This window comes from Heliangelus exortis, chromosome 6, assembly GCF_036169615.1.
Source record: "Heliangelus exortis chromosome 6, bHelExo1.hap1, whole genome shotgun sequence".
In the NCBI taxonomy this organism is placed as follows: domain Eukaryota; kingdom Metazoa; phylum Chordata; class Aves; order Apodiformes; family Trochilidae; genus Heliangelus; species Heliangelus exortis.
In genome coordinates, this window is record NC_092427.1 from 13790689 (window position 1) to 13805754 (window position 15066).

At 39.1% G+C, this 15066-nt stretch overlaps 1 protein-coding gene across 1 annotated transcript in view; it reads left to right on the forward strand.

Moving 5' to 3' along the window:
- CNTNAP5 (contactin associated protein family member 5) overlaps positions 1-15066 on the forward strand; it is a 264807-nt gene that overhangs the window by 219809 nt on the left and 29932 nt on the right. Inside the window, exons 15-19 of the mRNA XM_071746754.1 lie at positions 1309-1436; positions 1655-1825; positions 3995-4213; positions 12464-12703; positions 14280-14504. Of these exons, the coding sequence (XP_071602855.1) occupies positions 1309-1436; positions 1655-1825; positions 3995-4213; positions 12464-12703; positions 14280-14504 (983 nt within the window). The remainder of the gene's footprint in view (positions 1-1308; positions 1437-1654; positions 1826-3994; positions 4214-12463; positions 12704-14279; positions 14505-15066) is intronic.

Genomic DNA, 15066 nt, shown 5'->3' on the forward strand with positions numbered 1-15066 from the left:
ATTTCCTGAGGCTTTGTGTCATACCTGCCAGAAAAAGCAGTGGGTGAAAATTTGGAAGTATTGGCATTTTGGATATGATCATTGTTGTCATCCTCCTGTGCAGCATGTAGTCCTTCACCTCTGAGCAGAGAGGTGAGTTGAGTCCAGACCCTGCACACAGATTGCTGGATCATGCAGAGGTTTGAATCCTTTTCTCCAAAACTATTGAGATTTAGCTCCATGAAGGCTTATGTGCCCAGGTGCACAGTAGACCTCAATCCTGAGATAAAGAGCCAGGAGAAGAAATAAACTCATCACTATTAAGATAAAAGACAGTAGCACTTGCCCCTCTTTAATCAGTTGATAGAGAAATACCTTGAAAGAGCAGTTTGGCTCTGGTCAGGTCAGAGTTGGATGCCTGAGGTTCAGTTCCTGAAGTACAATGGCACAAATTCATGTCTGTAAACCCTGCCAGAGTCACAGCCACTGATGCTGCTTAGGGACCAGAGAGCAGCCAGGAAAAACTGTTCTGCATTTGGAGTACAATTTGCCCAGCACACTCCAAGAAGGAACAAAGAAATGATCCTTTAGGATCAAGCTTTCTTTCTCTTTTCTTCCTTTATAGCAACCATGTGTAAGTTGGTCACAGCTGGTACCAAAAGAGTGTCTTTTGCAGATGCAGTCAGTTGGCCTTAGGCATGTTAGTGGCTGAACTCAGATTTCCACAGACCCCTAATGCACGGGGCTGATTCCACACAAGCTCTCTCTGCCAGTTCAACCATCTTTGCAGAATGCTGAGTCAGTTGTGTCCCAGCCATCTTGGGACTGGATCAGGTCCTGTCTGGCTGCCTCATGCTAACAGTTTGCTGCATCAGGTATTGTGTCTCCTCTGCCTGCTCAGATAAAGCCTGAAGCCAGCAGAAGTGCCATTATCTGTCTCCAGCTAACCTAACAGGAATGCAAACCTGGACGTAGAGCTGCTCCACATCAAATTCATCCTGCTGAGAACCCAGTTTACATCAGTGCCCATCAGGCAGAATGGCAGCACTTTCCCTTGGTTCATGATTGTTCTGCACAGCTGAAAGGCAGTTACAGTCCTCACTAGACATCATCATGTATCCAAATACTTCTGCAGGGGTCTGTGAGCACAGGGTTCACACATGCACCTGTCTATCTTCAGCAGTGTGTACCAGTCTCAAGTCTTCTGGGTAATTCTTCAAAAGACTTTACATTTTTAAGTAAGCACTTTCCAGTATTGCTCTGCATAAGAAGGCGGGGGATTTTGTCTGTGGTTAACCTGTCTCTTTCTGTTTGTTTGTTATAATCCAGGACAAATGATACCGGCCTCCTTGCTTTCAAAGACCATTTGCCTGTAACTCAGATAGTGATCACTGACACAAACAGATCAAATTCTGAGGCTGCTTGGAAAATCGGGCCTTTGCGTTGTTATGGAGACAGTGAGTACCAGCTCTTCTCAATTTCCATAGGTACAGAATGTTCCCTCTTTTTTATTGTGGTTTGTTTGGGATTTTTATTTTGGTTTTTGTTTTGTTTTGAGGGTTTTTTGTGTTTATTTAAAACCCTGTATTTATCTGATGAAAGGGGACTTTCCACACGCAGCTCGCAGCTGCTGTCCTGTGCCAATTAACTATAGAGAAGGGGGCTGTGTTTGCAGGGCAGTTCTGGAATGCTGCTTCCTTCAACACCGAGGCCTCCAGCCTGCACTTCCCCACCTTCCACGCCGAGGTCAGCGCAGACATCTCCTTCTTCTTCAAAACTACTGCTGTTTCTGGGGTGTTCTTGGAAAATCTGGGGATGAAAGACTTCATACGAGTTGAAATAAGCTGTAAGTTTCACTGTTGAAAGATCGTGGCATATTTTTCCCATTTGACAGGTGCAGGGAAGTTGGAAGGTCGTGTTTTCTTCTTTGTTGAGATGGTTGGAAGTGCCTGAAGAGGAGAAGATGAAGACATAATGACTTAGTAATTTAGACTTATGTGCCTCTCCTGTCAGAATATTCCCTGTATAGCCTTGGTCATTACAATTAATCTTTTATACCTGGTTTTATCTTTCTTAAACAAATGGGTGACTGAATTTATTTTTTCAACACTGATATCATTTTTTTTTTCTCTTTTCGAGAAAAAGCCACGGGCTAAATGTACCCATAGATGGTCATTTTGGTTGAGAGATGAAAAATTTAATACTATCACTCCAATTTTTACTATTATTTCTGTGTTAGGAGCTCTGCAGAGGGTTGAAGTAGATGACCCTTAAAGGTCTCTTCCAATCCAAACCTTTCTGTGATTCTATGAGATATGCAATCTGATGCAGCTCTGGTGTTTCAGAGGAACTCAGTGTGTATGGTACAGCTCCAAGGTGAGAGTCTATGAAGAACAGGATGCTAGGGCAGGATAATTCAGTCACAGTTGTAATGGGCCTTGAATACTTCAATATCTAGTAAGTGACTGCAGTATAATTGCTATTCAGTATATAAAGGAGAGTAACAGGAAGCTTAATTAGTGAGGTTATAGCTCACTACCATTCTGATGACTTCAAATATTTATTAGTGACAAAAAGGTGCCATGGCTTTCACATGAAATGTGATTTCTGTATTCCAAATTCTGTCAAGCTTGGGAAAAACAGAGTGCCATGCATTTTATAATACGGTTATAATAACCCCAACATCAAAATTAATAAAACAGGGCCCTAAGGCCCTTCGATCCATTAAACAAATGATAGATGTTGTGGTGCATTATCACAAGGTAATGAGGTATGATTTACTGTTAATTGCACATTCAAGTCCAACATGGCCATACTTCAATGTACTAAATTTTATCCTCAGAGATACAGAAATATTATTATGATTTTGATATCAAATATATCAAACACCAAAGCCAACTTGAAGGATCATTTAGTAAAATCTTTTGTGTGAGTGTTAAAGCTGTACTCCTGGAGAAATGGGTTAATTAAAAGTTTGGGAAAAGTCTTGTCTTGTAAACTCAAGCTTCTCATTAGTAGTTGGTGTTGTGTTTCTTGCTGCCAGATGGAATTTGCAGCCTAAAGGCCTTGTATCAAGGAAGCTCCACAAACCAGCTGCTTCGAAGGGAAACAGCCTTTTAGCAGATGCAGGGGCTCAGAATAGATCTTTGTCTATCCCTGTGGAGTGTTTTCTATCTTAACTATCTAAGAAGCAGCTTGCAAAACCAGACCAATCCAATTTGTTGGGCTTGAAATAACAGGTTTCTATGAATTTTCAATCCACAACCTTCTGGTTGTGCAGTCTGTGGACTTGGTCTTTCTGGTGCATTTAGCATTTTAGGAAGAGGAAAAATAATCAGTAATAAGGATGTTAAATGTTCTGTTGCCTTTCAGGCTTCCAGCAGAGCAAGATGGACTCTTATATGTGGCTGTTGTTTTCCAATTATTGTTCTGTTTCTAGAAGCCTTGCTATCTCTGGACATGTGTTACAAAGGCCTCTTTAGTTTAGAATCAACAATGAACTAGTTTTGCTCATCTGATTTTCCTTGTTTCCCAGGTCAGGCTTAAGTCAAGCCAATGAATGCTTGTAGGATTCTTTCCTACCATGTGCAGCCAAGTTCTGTTGCTGTTAAAGTACATGCAATTTGAAAAATTTATTCAGAAAGAGCTCCTTCTTTCTTTTCACCCCTCTTAGCATTATTTGTCCAAAATCTTGTGTTACCATAGTGTAACTTCTGTACAGCATGCACTTTTACTTGTAAACAAAGTAAGCTACTATGTCTAGAGCACTGTAATTGTTGTAACAACGAAGATGGATACCCACAGCCAAGCATAATGCCAGCAGGGATCAAACAGTGAGGCTGCAGGCTTAGATTTATGTATAAGCTGCTGTGTAAAAGATAGGAGGTAAATGAAGCTATACTGTTTGGTGACATAAAAGCTATTGGATCCTGTGTTAATTCAAATTTTCCAGATGTCAAAACTATGATTTAATTCAGACCTTCACTTCCTCTTCACATCTGTTTATCTGTTCCAGCCCCCAAAGAGATCACCTTCTCCATAGATGTTGGGAATGGCCCCACAGAAGCCACTGTGGAGTCTCCCAGAGCACTGAATGACAACCAGTGGCACTATGTCCGAGCAGAGAGGAACCTCAAGCAAACCTCTCTCCAGGTGGACAACCTCCCCAAGAAGGTCCTGGAGGCACCTGCTGAGGGACACTTCCGCTTGCAGCTCAACAGCCAGCTATTTGTAGGTAGGAGCCATTTAATTCTGTAGAGGTGCACAATATTACTATGTCAATACCTTGTTAATGCTGTTCTTTCACCACTGAGTTTGCATGTGGTGACCTGATTTTGCTTTCTCTTCTTCCATTGCTGCACAGGTAACATAAATTAAACCAAGAACTCATACTATTTATTCATGTGCAGCACTGGCTGTGTAATTCGCTGTAAGAAAAGTGATCTCTCTTTATAGATACAATGTGAAAGACACAAATTCTTTATATAAGTTTCTGCCCTGATGACAGTATGATCTTAAAGTCTATTCCTTCAATTATGGCTGCTGAAACTCTTGTTTGGCCATAGTGTGTATGTGTGAGAGAATGATGAAAACAATCAAAGCAAATGCAGTTATTTTAATTGAAGGTAGTCTTTCAAAGAGGAGGAAATTATCTCTGTTTGCATACAGTTGGTTTCTCTACCTTCCAACTGAAAACTAGATTGGGACCAGCTTGTATTTGATAATATAAGTACAAGGGGTTACAAAGGGACTTCTCTGTTTCCTATACTCAAATGCTGTCTTTTTGAGTAAATCACTCAGTGATGGAGTGGGATGTAATCTGCCTCTTATTCAGGGCCACTCAAGTAACTACTGATTCTTTCCTTAAAATGCATTCTTTTGCTTAACTGAAATGCTGTATCAAGCCTCAGTCTGTCAATTCAATTTATAAAGTTTGACTGTGTATCCACACCCTTTGATTTAAAAAGATTTTGGGGTAATTATTTGATTTGTTTTTTCCTAGTGTATATGTGCAATAATTACTGGGCTCTGAATGTAAGGAATGAATCTGTTAATAGATATATCTGCATCAATGGCCAGGAGTCCTTCCCACATAGCTGTTGATTTATACTAAAATGATCTCTGATAGACTCAGCTGGAGGCAAGTCCATGGAAGAACTTGCAGAAGGGAGGCTTAAGACTATCAAAGTGCAAGTTTTCTGTTTTCTGATATGAAGCATGCTGCTATTCACTTCTTTCTGAACTCCAAGATCATCCTAAGAACCTGTTCCACAGGAGACCAGGCCTAGAGGCAGTAGGGTTGGGCTGCTAGACACCTTGGAGACCTCAGAGACATCTAGCCCAAGGTACTGCCTCCAGTTAGAAAACAAGAATGAATTTCATGTTTAGCCATTTGCGATTTTTGGTTGTCTTTTTAAAGGAGTAAAAATGGAGGATTTATCATGTCATTTGTCAGATATGTCAGATATCAGCTGCTTACCATCTCACATCTGAAAAGCAGTATCTTCCCATAAGTTTCCCTCTCTCCCTCACCAAAATAAAGGGGCTACCTAAGTGAACTTCACAGTAGTTTTAAAGTGACATATCAATGAGTTGCATCATGGAAGTCTGTGGTAGCTAAGGACCTCAGCAGAGAAATGTTCTAAGAGGAACCTTGTCACCAAAAAGAAGCACAAAGCCTTACACCTGAGGCAAATGAGCATCATGCATCTGTACAAGCTGGGGATTCTGTGGGGAGGTAGCAGCTGTGCAGAAAAGGTCCTGTTGGTCTTGGTGGAGAAGTGACTCTGTACCTCACCTGAAGGTAGTCCTGCTTTGAGGAACAAGTTGGACCAATTCCAACATTTTTTTTTCTGGTTTTACTTAATATTTACATTAATAGTTACTTTACACCTACCAAGGGGTGAAAAGTTCTCACTGCCTGCTAAATAGAACGCATTTTCACTTTCCCATCCACACTTTTACCCTGAACCCTGAAAAAAAAGGTTTTTAGGGGTGCATTTTGGTCCTTAGCTCTACCTTACTGAAGGCTAAAAGTGTCCATGACTTCCTGAGTTTTCCTTAGTGCAGTCAGACTTAGTGCATTCTCAGACTGTTTGCCCCTGGGTGTTCCAGGGAAAGGTGGCAGAGGTCCAGTGATACACAGATGTGGCACAATTTGTCTCTATTGAAAATCTCATATCAGCCTCTAATTGCAGGCAACTAATTAAGTACCTGAACCACGCAGATTGAATTTTATCCCGTATGAAAAATAAATGCATAAACAACATTGTAAAACGGAACAGAGCAGCAGCACATAGTATTACTCCCTGCTCCCTCATGTAATCCACAATATATTTGTTTCTACAGCATTCCACATACCGACAGTGATTAAGGGGTTTCCACAATTAGTATGCACACTTTTAATTAATAATCTATATAACTGATGTGATTTGCTATTTTAGAAATGTTCCAAGTATTTTTTTAATTGAATCTCCCTATTTCATTTCTTTTAAACATGGAACTTTATTTCCACACTGGAGGTAGCTAGTCATTGAGATATAACTTTTTTTTTTTCCCCCTTGATTGTTCTCCAGAATCAATTAAAATATTTAGTATAGCTCATAAATAAGGCTCAAAATTTAATTAAGTTTATTTATCTTCTGGAAGGATTTATTGATTCTTTGGTATGAAGGAACTATATTAGCATCACACAACATTATGACAATGATCGAATGGAGATCCACTGTAGCTTTCAAACTACAATTATTTTTCTGTTACTTCAGAGACATCAGCCTATATGCAGTATGCGTGAGCTGGTTTTGAGTCTTTTCCTTTTAGGCAGTTATACACAGTAGATGATACATATAAAATAAATTTGGACATTTGTAAAGATTGACTACAAGGGCAGTTGACATATAATATAATTTTAAAGAAGCTTTTCTAATTTGGACCGATTAATTCCTGATCAAATTTTTCTGCCCATTTTATGTACAAATTATTTACTTCTTTTTTGGCCAGATTTTTCCTTCTTAACTAAAAAACCAGATAGATACATTTGGTACTGTATGTAATAGAATGATATAATTCATGGGGTTTTATGTTAGTTTGTTGTGTTTTTTAAACATTGGCTTGTCAAACAGACTTTTTACTTTATGTGATTTATGGTAAAGAAAGTTGAAAAAAAGCTTTTTCCAGCAATGTTATCAGAACAGTCAGTTGCAGGCAGTTGTGGAGCTGTGCTTCATTTACTCCTGACCCAGCAATATTGATACTCTGTGAGGGACTTAACCAGCCTGAAATACTTTGTAAGGGTGGAAGTAAAAAAGCCCTGACTTTCCTTGGAAGTTTATCTTGATATTGACTGACTTGTGTTTTTTAGGAGATTTAGCCATTAGCTTAAGATTTTCCAATTACTAAGCACAGAGAGGATTTCTTTTTTATTTGTGTAGATTCTTTTATGTCCAGTAAGGGATGAATTCACATTTCCATCTTCCTGAGTGGAGCCCTTGGTGGTGTTTCTCTCTTATTTACCCTACCAGTTTTCTTCAAAGATGGGGGAACATAATATTCTCTTTCAATTTTGGGCAAGAAATTAAAAAGACTTCATTCAGAGATAAAAATGTACCACACGTGAGCAAATACTCCCTTCCATAAGAAACCAAACCAAACTGTATCATAGCTGTCCAGTCCTTTTAGGTGGAGAAAACATTGATGGAGTGTGAACAAGAGCAAAGACGTGTCCTGAAACTATGAAAAATGTGAACTTTAGTTGGCTCAGAGGGATATTAATTGATATATGACAGTGAACTCAGTGTTTGGATGTCATGGCTACATATTCCAGCAGAGTAATGCTGGTGTTCAGAGACTACAGCAGAACCTGAGAGTCTCACCATGACTTACATTATCCCTATGCTAATTTTGAGTTATGTATGTTCTTGAATTTAAACCTGTCTGGGTCATTGCTAGGGTGAAAATCAATTTTCATCTTGCTCTGTGTACTTAGATGTAAACCATGGGTGTGTATAATGTTCTTAAGCCGCTTCTTCATGTCAGGCATGTCTTCACATTACATTACTTGGATTAACAGCACTATCTACCAGGAAGCTTCTTCACTCACTTCTGGCCTTGATAAGCATAAAGTAGCTGTAATCCAATATCTGCACACCCAAAAATACTTCCATTTTGAAGCTGGTAATAGAGAAGTTCATACAAGCTTTACATATCCTGGAAAGATGCCCTCACACAGGGCTTTCTGTTTACTCCAAAGTCTCTTATACATTGATATTTTATAAAAAGAGCTAATAGAGCTGAGAATCAGATCTTTCTTCCCATTTGCTTAAACTAGTTGTATTCACAGAAATGATGGATTTTGGGTGTCATTTCTTGCCATAGCACCTGATCTCCATGCAGTTCTGACCTGCCATCTTGCATTGCCACCTTTCTGTGTTTGATTCAATGGTCTCAGCTGTTCTTGCATCTTGCTGACATGATGTCTGCCCTGCACATCAGTCTTTGGGGGACAGCACATCACATAGCATGTGTAAGAAACTGTCATTGCCTGATGTTCCCAGGAATCAACTGCAGTGATGATTTCTTACAAAATAACCTACAGAAAATGGCTACCTTCTTATGGGATTTGCCTGGAGAGAAAACCAAAAGCAGGGGAGTAAAAAATGGAGGTGTTCAAATCTAATCCCTCTCCTTTTATCTCCTCATCCATAGCAACACAATGTGACAGGATTCAAATTGCCAATTCTTGCTTTGTTCCATCGCTTCCTATAAATATTTGACTGTATCCAAATGTGGTTTCTCTCTGTTATGGAGAAAAAGTTCTGCAGTCAGTAAGAGATGAAAGTTTAGATTACATAATGTTTTTATGACTGGTTGTTGTGTTACATTTGTAATTGACTCACTGGGCACTTATGTATTTATCTATGTAGTAAGAAGGAGTTTTTCTGTGGCTACACTTCTTGCAGTAACTTTAAGACAGTCTGCTTGAGGCTGACATTGGCACACATGGAATGTGTGGCAGGCTTCTGTGGTAGCTTTCTGTGTGTGCAAAGGGGAAGGGAGAAATGACTTTTCATTGCTAGTACTCTTTAAAACAAACCAAGCTTCGATTTTAAAGCAGCCTAAAAGAGTTAGAAAACCATTTCTCCCCTTCTTTTTTTTTTTTTTTTTTTTTTTTTTTTTTTTTTTTTTAAGTGGGTTTTGGATATCTAGCTGCGTTAGGCTGCTTTATAATCCTTAAGATGGATATTCTTGCACCTGGCTATGTTTCTTCTGTTAATTTTTTAAAAAATTACATTAGAAGGTGCATACCCCCAACAAACATACAAACTAGATGAAATCAGCTGCACCAAACTGCTCAGCAACAGGGAAATTTGGCACATACCTGCTCTGCCAGGACAGGCAAAAATCATTCCTTTCAATGGGCAGTCAGTTCCAGCATTCAAAACAAGTGTCACACTTTTGGATAGTGCAGCTGTCTCCTGTGGTCCTGGTGGAGGTGTGTCCTCATCTCCTCATGGTAATGTTTGAGAGGAAGCTCTGTGTAAACTAGAGGAGAAGGCATGACCGTAGCACTCCAGTGTAGGGAGGGGAAGGATGGTCCTCACAGACTGCTTTGAGAACAGGATTTACACTCAGATTGGTAAAATAGAGAACCAGAATGCAAATCCTAAGAAGTTAATTTGCTGCATAAGGCCTTAAGTAGAAGTTTTTGTGCTATTCATTTGGTTTGTTAAGGAGACTGGCAAAATTCAGTGTTTGGATTTCTGGTTTTGTCTTGGGAGCAAGGGATTGAGGAATCCTTGGATGAATCTTCTCTGTTGTAGACAGTATAAAGGCAACATAACTGCAGAGTTGGCATCAGAGGAACTTTTCTGGGAGACAGAGAAAAGGAAGGAGTGAAAAAGAGGAGGCGGGGTTTATTTATTGTTGGTGTTTTTAAATGAATCTGTAGACACTCCAGATATTTTGGAGGCCAGGAGGAGGAACTAATGCTTAACTACTTATGTATCCTGACTGCTCTGTACAACTTTTAGTTTGAGGCTAACAAGTGTGACTTGGATGTCTTCTGAGGAATATAATAACAAGTACTTCTACTCCTGCATAACAATAATTATAAGTCTCATTCTCCCATGCCCTTTCCTTTTCTTTGTATCAATTACATAAAGCAAGAACGTTCTAATACTTCCCTATGCCATTTCAGCTTCCTTAGTCCAGTTCTTACCAACAAAAAGTGCTTTGTTTTTTGAATAAAAGCCTCGATTAATTGATATAATCTTAATTATTTAACCAAGGGTGTCACCAAGCTATATTGAGTGCTCAGTTGTGAGTTTCTTGCTCCCTTCTCTCAAATACTTTTTCCTTGCCCCAATGCTTCCCAGCAAAATTCAGCCACATAAATACCTTGCTGAAAACAGCATGGCTCATTTGACTGTCACCTCCACTCAGCAAAGAACACCCTAACCTTGTTACTTGTGGTCCCAAGGCTTACCCTAAAATCTGTTTTCCTGAATAAAACATTTAGGTCATGTCCATGAAATTGTCAGGCCTATTAAAAGAAGAATCTACAAAGCCTACTGGAGATGAGTTTTGTTTCTTTGTTTTCAATTTTTCTGTTATCCACAGGAAAGTATTTGAAGATTAGATCTAGCTAATTGAAGAAATGATAAACAGATTTACTTAATCAATATTGCATCTAGACTCACACAGACATCTCTTAAGCTCTATATATCCAGACATTACAAGAGGAGAGTAGTGAAAAACTTCCTTTACATGACTTTCCAAAGTGCCTTAGAGAGCATTAAGAATACAGGTTGTGCAATAAGCATGATATCTGTGGAGCAGTTAGCAATAGTTTGTACTCATTTGTTAGATGTTAGAGCTGGGATTTGTATGTGTGCAGAGAGAAGAGGCAAGAGGGAGAGGGAGCTGTCGTTTGTCCTTACAATATTTGTGGTTACCTCCCATGCAAAAGAAAACAGAGTAAAATTTCTTTTTGTTTCTATATTACTGAAAATTGCGTATGGTGTGTTTGGTTTTGGAGCAAAATCTCAAAAGAATTGTGTGAGTACAGTGCAGAAAATGCAGGAGGCTCAATTCTTATGTCCAGAAATCCTTTAAAAAAATAAAGCTAACATTTCTCACCTGAAAAGAATTGCTGGCTAAAGAGGAATTTAAAAGTATGTTTCTGTAAGAAAGTCAGCACAAAATTAGGATTAAATATACCTTTCTTAAATATACTATTAATAGTTCAATTACCCCGATTCAAATCTAGTATTTCTGCTGTTAGTGTACCAGAAAGGAAAATGTGCAGAAGAATAGGAATTTGGTGAGATTGCTTTTCAAACCATTGCTTCATTCTCTTATTTTGCAGAAGTTTTCTTTTAATTAAACAATTTGGGAAAAAAAAAAACCCAAACAGATGGTCTTCTGCAAGGACTTCTCAAAAGACATAATCTTTTATCTCATGCACTTTGATACAGAATCAACGTCTACAGAAGAATAATTTGGAAAGATAGCATCTTTCATACTTTTGCAGGAGAATCACCAAAATTCTAGGATTTCAGAGCCTACTAATGCTCATAACTCCTGAAACAGAATTAGAGTTCTAAGCAGCAATCAAAATTGCAGTATCTTCAAATGCAAAACCTTGGCAACTGCTAAACAAAGCCAACATTAATAAAAATGGCAATATTTTCACAAATTACTCTTAACAATCATCATTATTATTGTAATTCTCAGACACCACCTGTTATGGAAGAAGTGTCTAACACTGTTAGCAATTTGATTGGGCATATTAGAAGCTTTCAGAGACTGAGCTGCTCTCTTGCAGAGATCCTCACATAGATCTGGTCTTCAGGAAGAAATGCAATTATGCTTAACAATTGTAATAAATAACACAACTGTGACCTCAATTCATGTTTCTTGCCTATAACAAACATTCACATGCAACATCAGGTTGGGCAATCATGCAAAGATTCTGACTCAAGTAATTTCCCTTCAGCCAGCAGGCCTGGTGCTGAACATGATTCATCCCTGCTATCTGGACTCATCAGCATGTAACTCACCTGCTGTTGGGATCAGGGTGTTATTTATACTCTGTTCTATGGCAACAAATAAGAAAAAAAAGCATTTTAGTTTTGGGTTTCTCATGTATCAGATGATATGCAGACATACAATAAACAAGCAAATCTTTTTTTCCAATGAATTTTCAGTTCAAATACCAGACAGGGCAGTAGATAAGGCAGGAGATAGAATAATGGCAACAAGAAAGTGTCACATGCAGCTTTTTAGTCCTTTCATAAAGACAAGTAGAGACCTTTAGTTTCCATGGCCGTCCATCTGTCATCTTTTGCTACTGCATTCACTGATATATAATAGATAATATTTTCTAATACTTCTGGATTCATGTTTGTACCTCCGGATTGGATTTGGCTTTGGTTACTATGCAGGCTCACCAATGAATTCATGTATTTCTTTCTCTCTTTTCCAGGTGGAACAGCTTCCAGACAAAAGGGCTTTTTGGGATGCATTCGATCCCTACACTTAAATGGACAGAAACTTGACCTTGAAGAGAGAGCTAAAATGACACCTGGTGTTAAACCTGGATGTCCAGGACATTGCAGCAGTTATGGTAATCTGTGCCATAATGGAGGTAAATGTGTGGAGAAGTATAATGGTTACTCCTGTGATTGTACCAACTCAGCCTATGAAGGACCTTACTGCAAAGAAGGTAGGCACCAAGCTTTCATCCCAAGTCCTTAGTGGTCATTGAATTACTGCAGTTTCACCCCTGTCAGCTTGGTGTCCCTGTGTTACAATGTATTCTAATACCAGTTACCCCTTCAGCATTTTATCTTTTATTTATATTTAAATTAAGCAAGCTACTATGCTTCCTTTTGTTGACTTTGGTGGTGGCCTGGGAACTTAAAACAATGTTACCTGTACTGGTAAAATTACCAACTTTATCCCAGTATGATTCTGGTATTCAATTGCATACAACTTGGACCAGACATTAACTAACAGGGCTGAAATTTTTCATAACAGTTGCTTTCCCATGTCTGAATATTTAGTTTGCTTGTTTTTAAAGCTCATCCAGCTTTGTCCATCTTAAAAAAATCTCAAGAGCTTTTCTGTACAGAATTTTGGAGCTATGGTGTGGCAAAAAGAGGTAGTCTTTTTATGGTTTGTTTCACCGTTCCTGTGACAACTCATCCAAACCTTAAGAGATTTTAAAAATAAGCATGATGCATTCAGGAGAAAACTGATTTTTGTGGTTTGGTCTCTGTGTCATCACTGAACCTTTCTGGTGGCTCTTAGGAGATGTTGCCAACACCAGAAAAAGGAGCAGGGCAAATGAGGAATGTCCAATTTAGATAGGATGTTCTTTTCAAGAGGAAAGAAAACTCCTGCTCAGTAGCAACAAGGTGCAATGTGAGTGTTTAAATTTCCACAGCAGGCCCTGACCTTGCAAATAGAGCAGATTTACCAAGTGGGCTGCATCATCTGCTGGTGTAAATCAGCATAGTAGTACTGCAGTCCATGGAACTATGCCCACTTACTGCTGAGGATTTGGCACCAAGAGGTGCCACAAGAGGTGTATCAAATACAAGAGGCAAATCACACAGTGCCCTGCTAGGAGATGCAACTCCTATAGAGGTGGAGCCATTTTATTGGAGAAAGTAGCTTGCACTCAGTCTCCAGCTGAAGATAACACCATCCTGATCATACCCTGCCTCTCATTAGAAACAACAGCTTTTATCATCTGTATTTTGGGGCCGGACTGTGTTGTGTTTACTGAAAACACAAGTGTGAGTTCTTGGGATCTGAGCACGCACAGGTAGATATTTCTCTTTTGGAGGTTCCGAAGGAAGCTTCCCTTACTGTCTGTCTTTGTGTCAATGTATTGCTTTATTTTGTTGAAAAGGTGACTGGAGAGGACAAATATATTGTCTTTACTGTGGGTAGAAGACAGAGAATATTGCCTTACACATCAGCTGTCAGAAGATGGTGAACTGAGCATTTATTTGGCTGACAAACATTTTGGCCTGTTCCATCTTGCAGAGCTCTAATTCCAGCTCTAAAGTAGCCCGTCTCCATACACTGTCCTTCTCTGTGCCAGACAAATACCTGGTAAGGAAGGACTAGTGAGTCCTTCCTAGTCAAAATTAAGGAACAGTGATGTTAGCTGGGTCAAGGGCATTTTGCAGGGTTCTGCTGATGATGCAGACAGCTCATGTCCATGCTTGTCTGGGATAGCTGAAAATAAAGTAGATTAAATTATTCCCTTGGTTTATGTATGATTTCAGAGGTTTCTGCATTATTTGAAGCTGGCACTTCCATAACCTATATTTTTCAAGAACCTTATCCTGTCACAAAAAACGCAAGCACCTCAAGCTCTGCCATTTATGCGGATGCGGTCATGTCCAAGGAAAATATTGCATTTGGCTTTGTCACAGCACATACTCCAAGCCTTCTGCTGTACATCAACACCTACTTTCATGAATATTTGGCTGTGATTCTCTCCAAGAATGGTAAGTACTCTTGATTTGCTACCAAAGGGAGACCAGTGTAACTGTGTTAAGATTTTTGTGATGATAGTATAGAATTCTGCACTGATTTAAGTTCACTTCTGTGTCTGCAACTTTATCAACTTCGTAGTATTCAGTTTATGCAAATTAGCATCACTCTTGTTTATGTCCCTTTATTTGGCATTCAGAGCTACACTTGCCTATTCAGTCTTTGAATAATCCTGTCGTTGGGACTTAAAATGTGCTTTGACTTTCATTTGGCAAGACTCTACAGTAGCAATTTCTTGCTACTTATTCCACACTGAGATCCATTAGGCCTCTAGGGTAAGGGAATGAGAAATACCATGAGTGTACAAGAACGCTTGGTGCAGAAATATATTACTATCTTATCTTTTGCATTCTGTCTTGGCACATGTGTTGCTCTTCACTGGTTTGTGTCAATTGAATACAGCCAATATGTCTGAATATTAAAGCCATAAAATGTCAAAGTTTTCTAGGTTCACTGACCAAAACACAAGGTATAAATCCATTTGCTACTAAAATGCACATGGTCTGAGGACTTTCT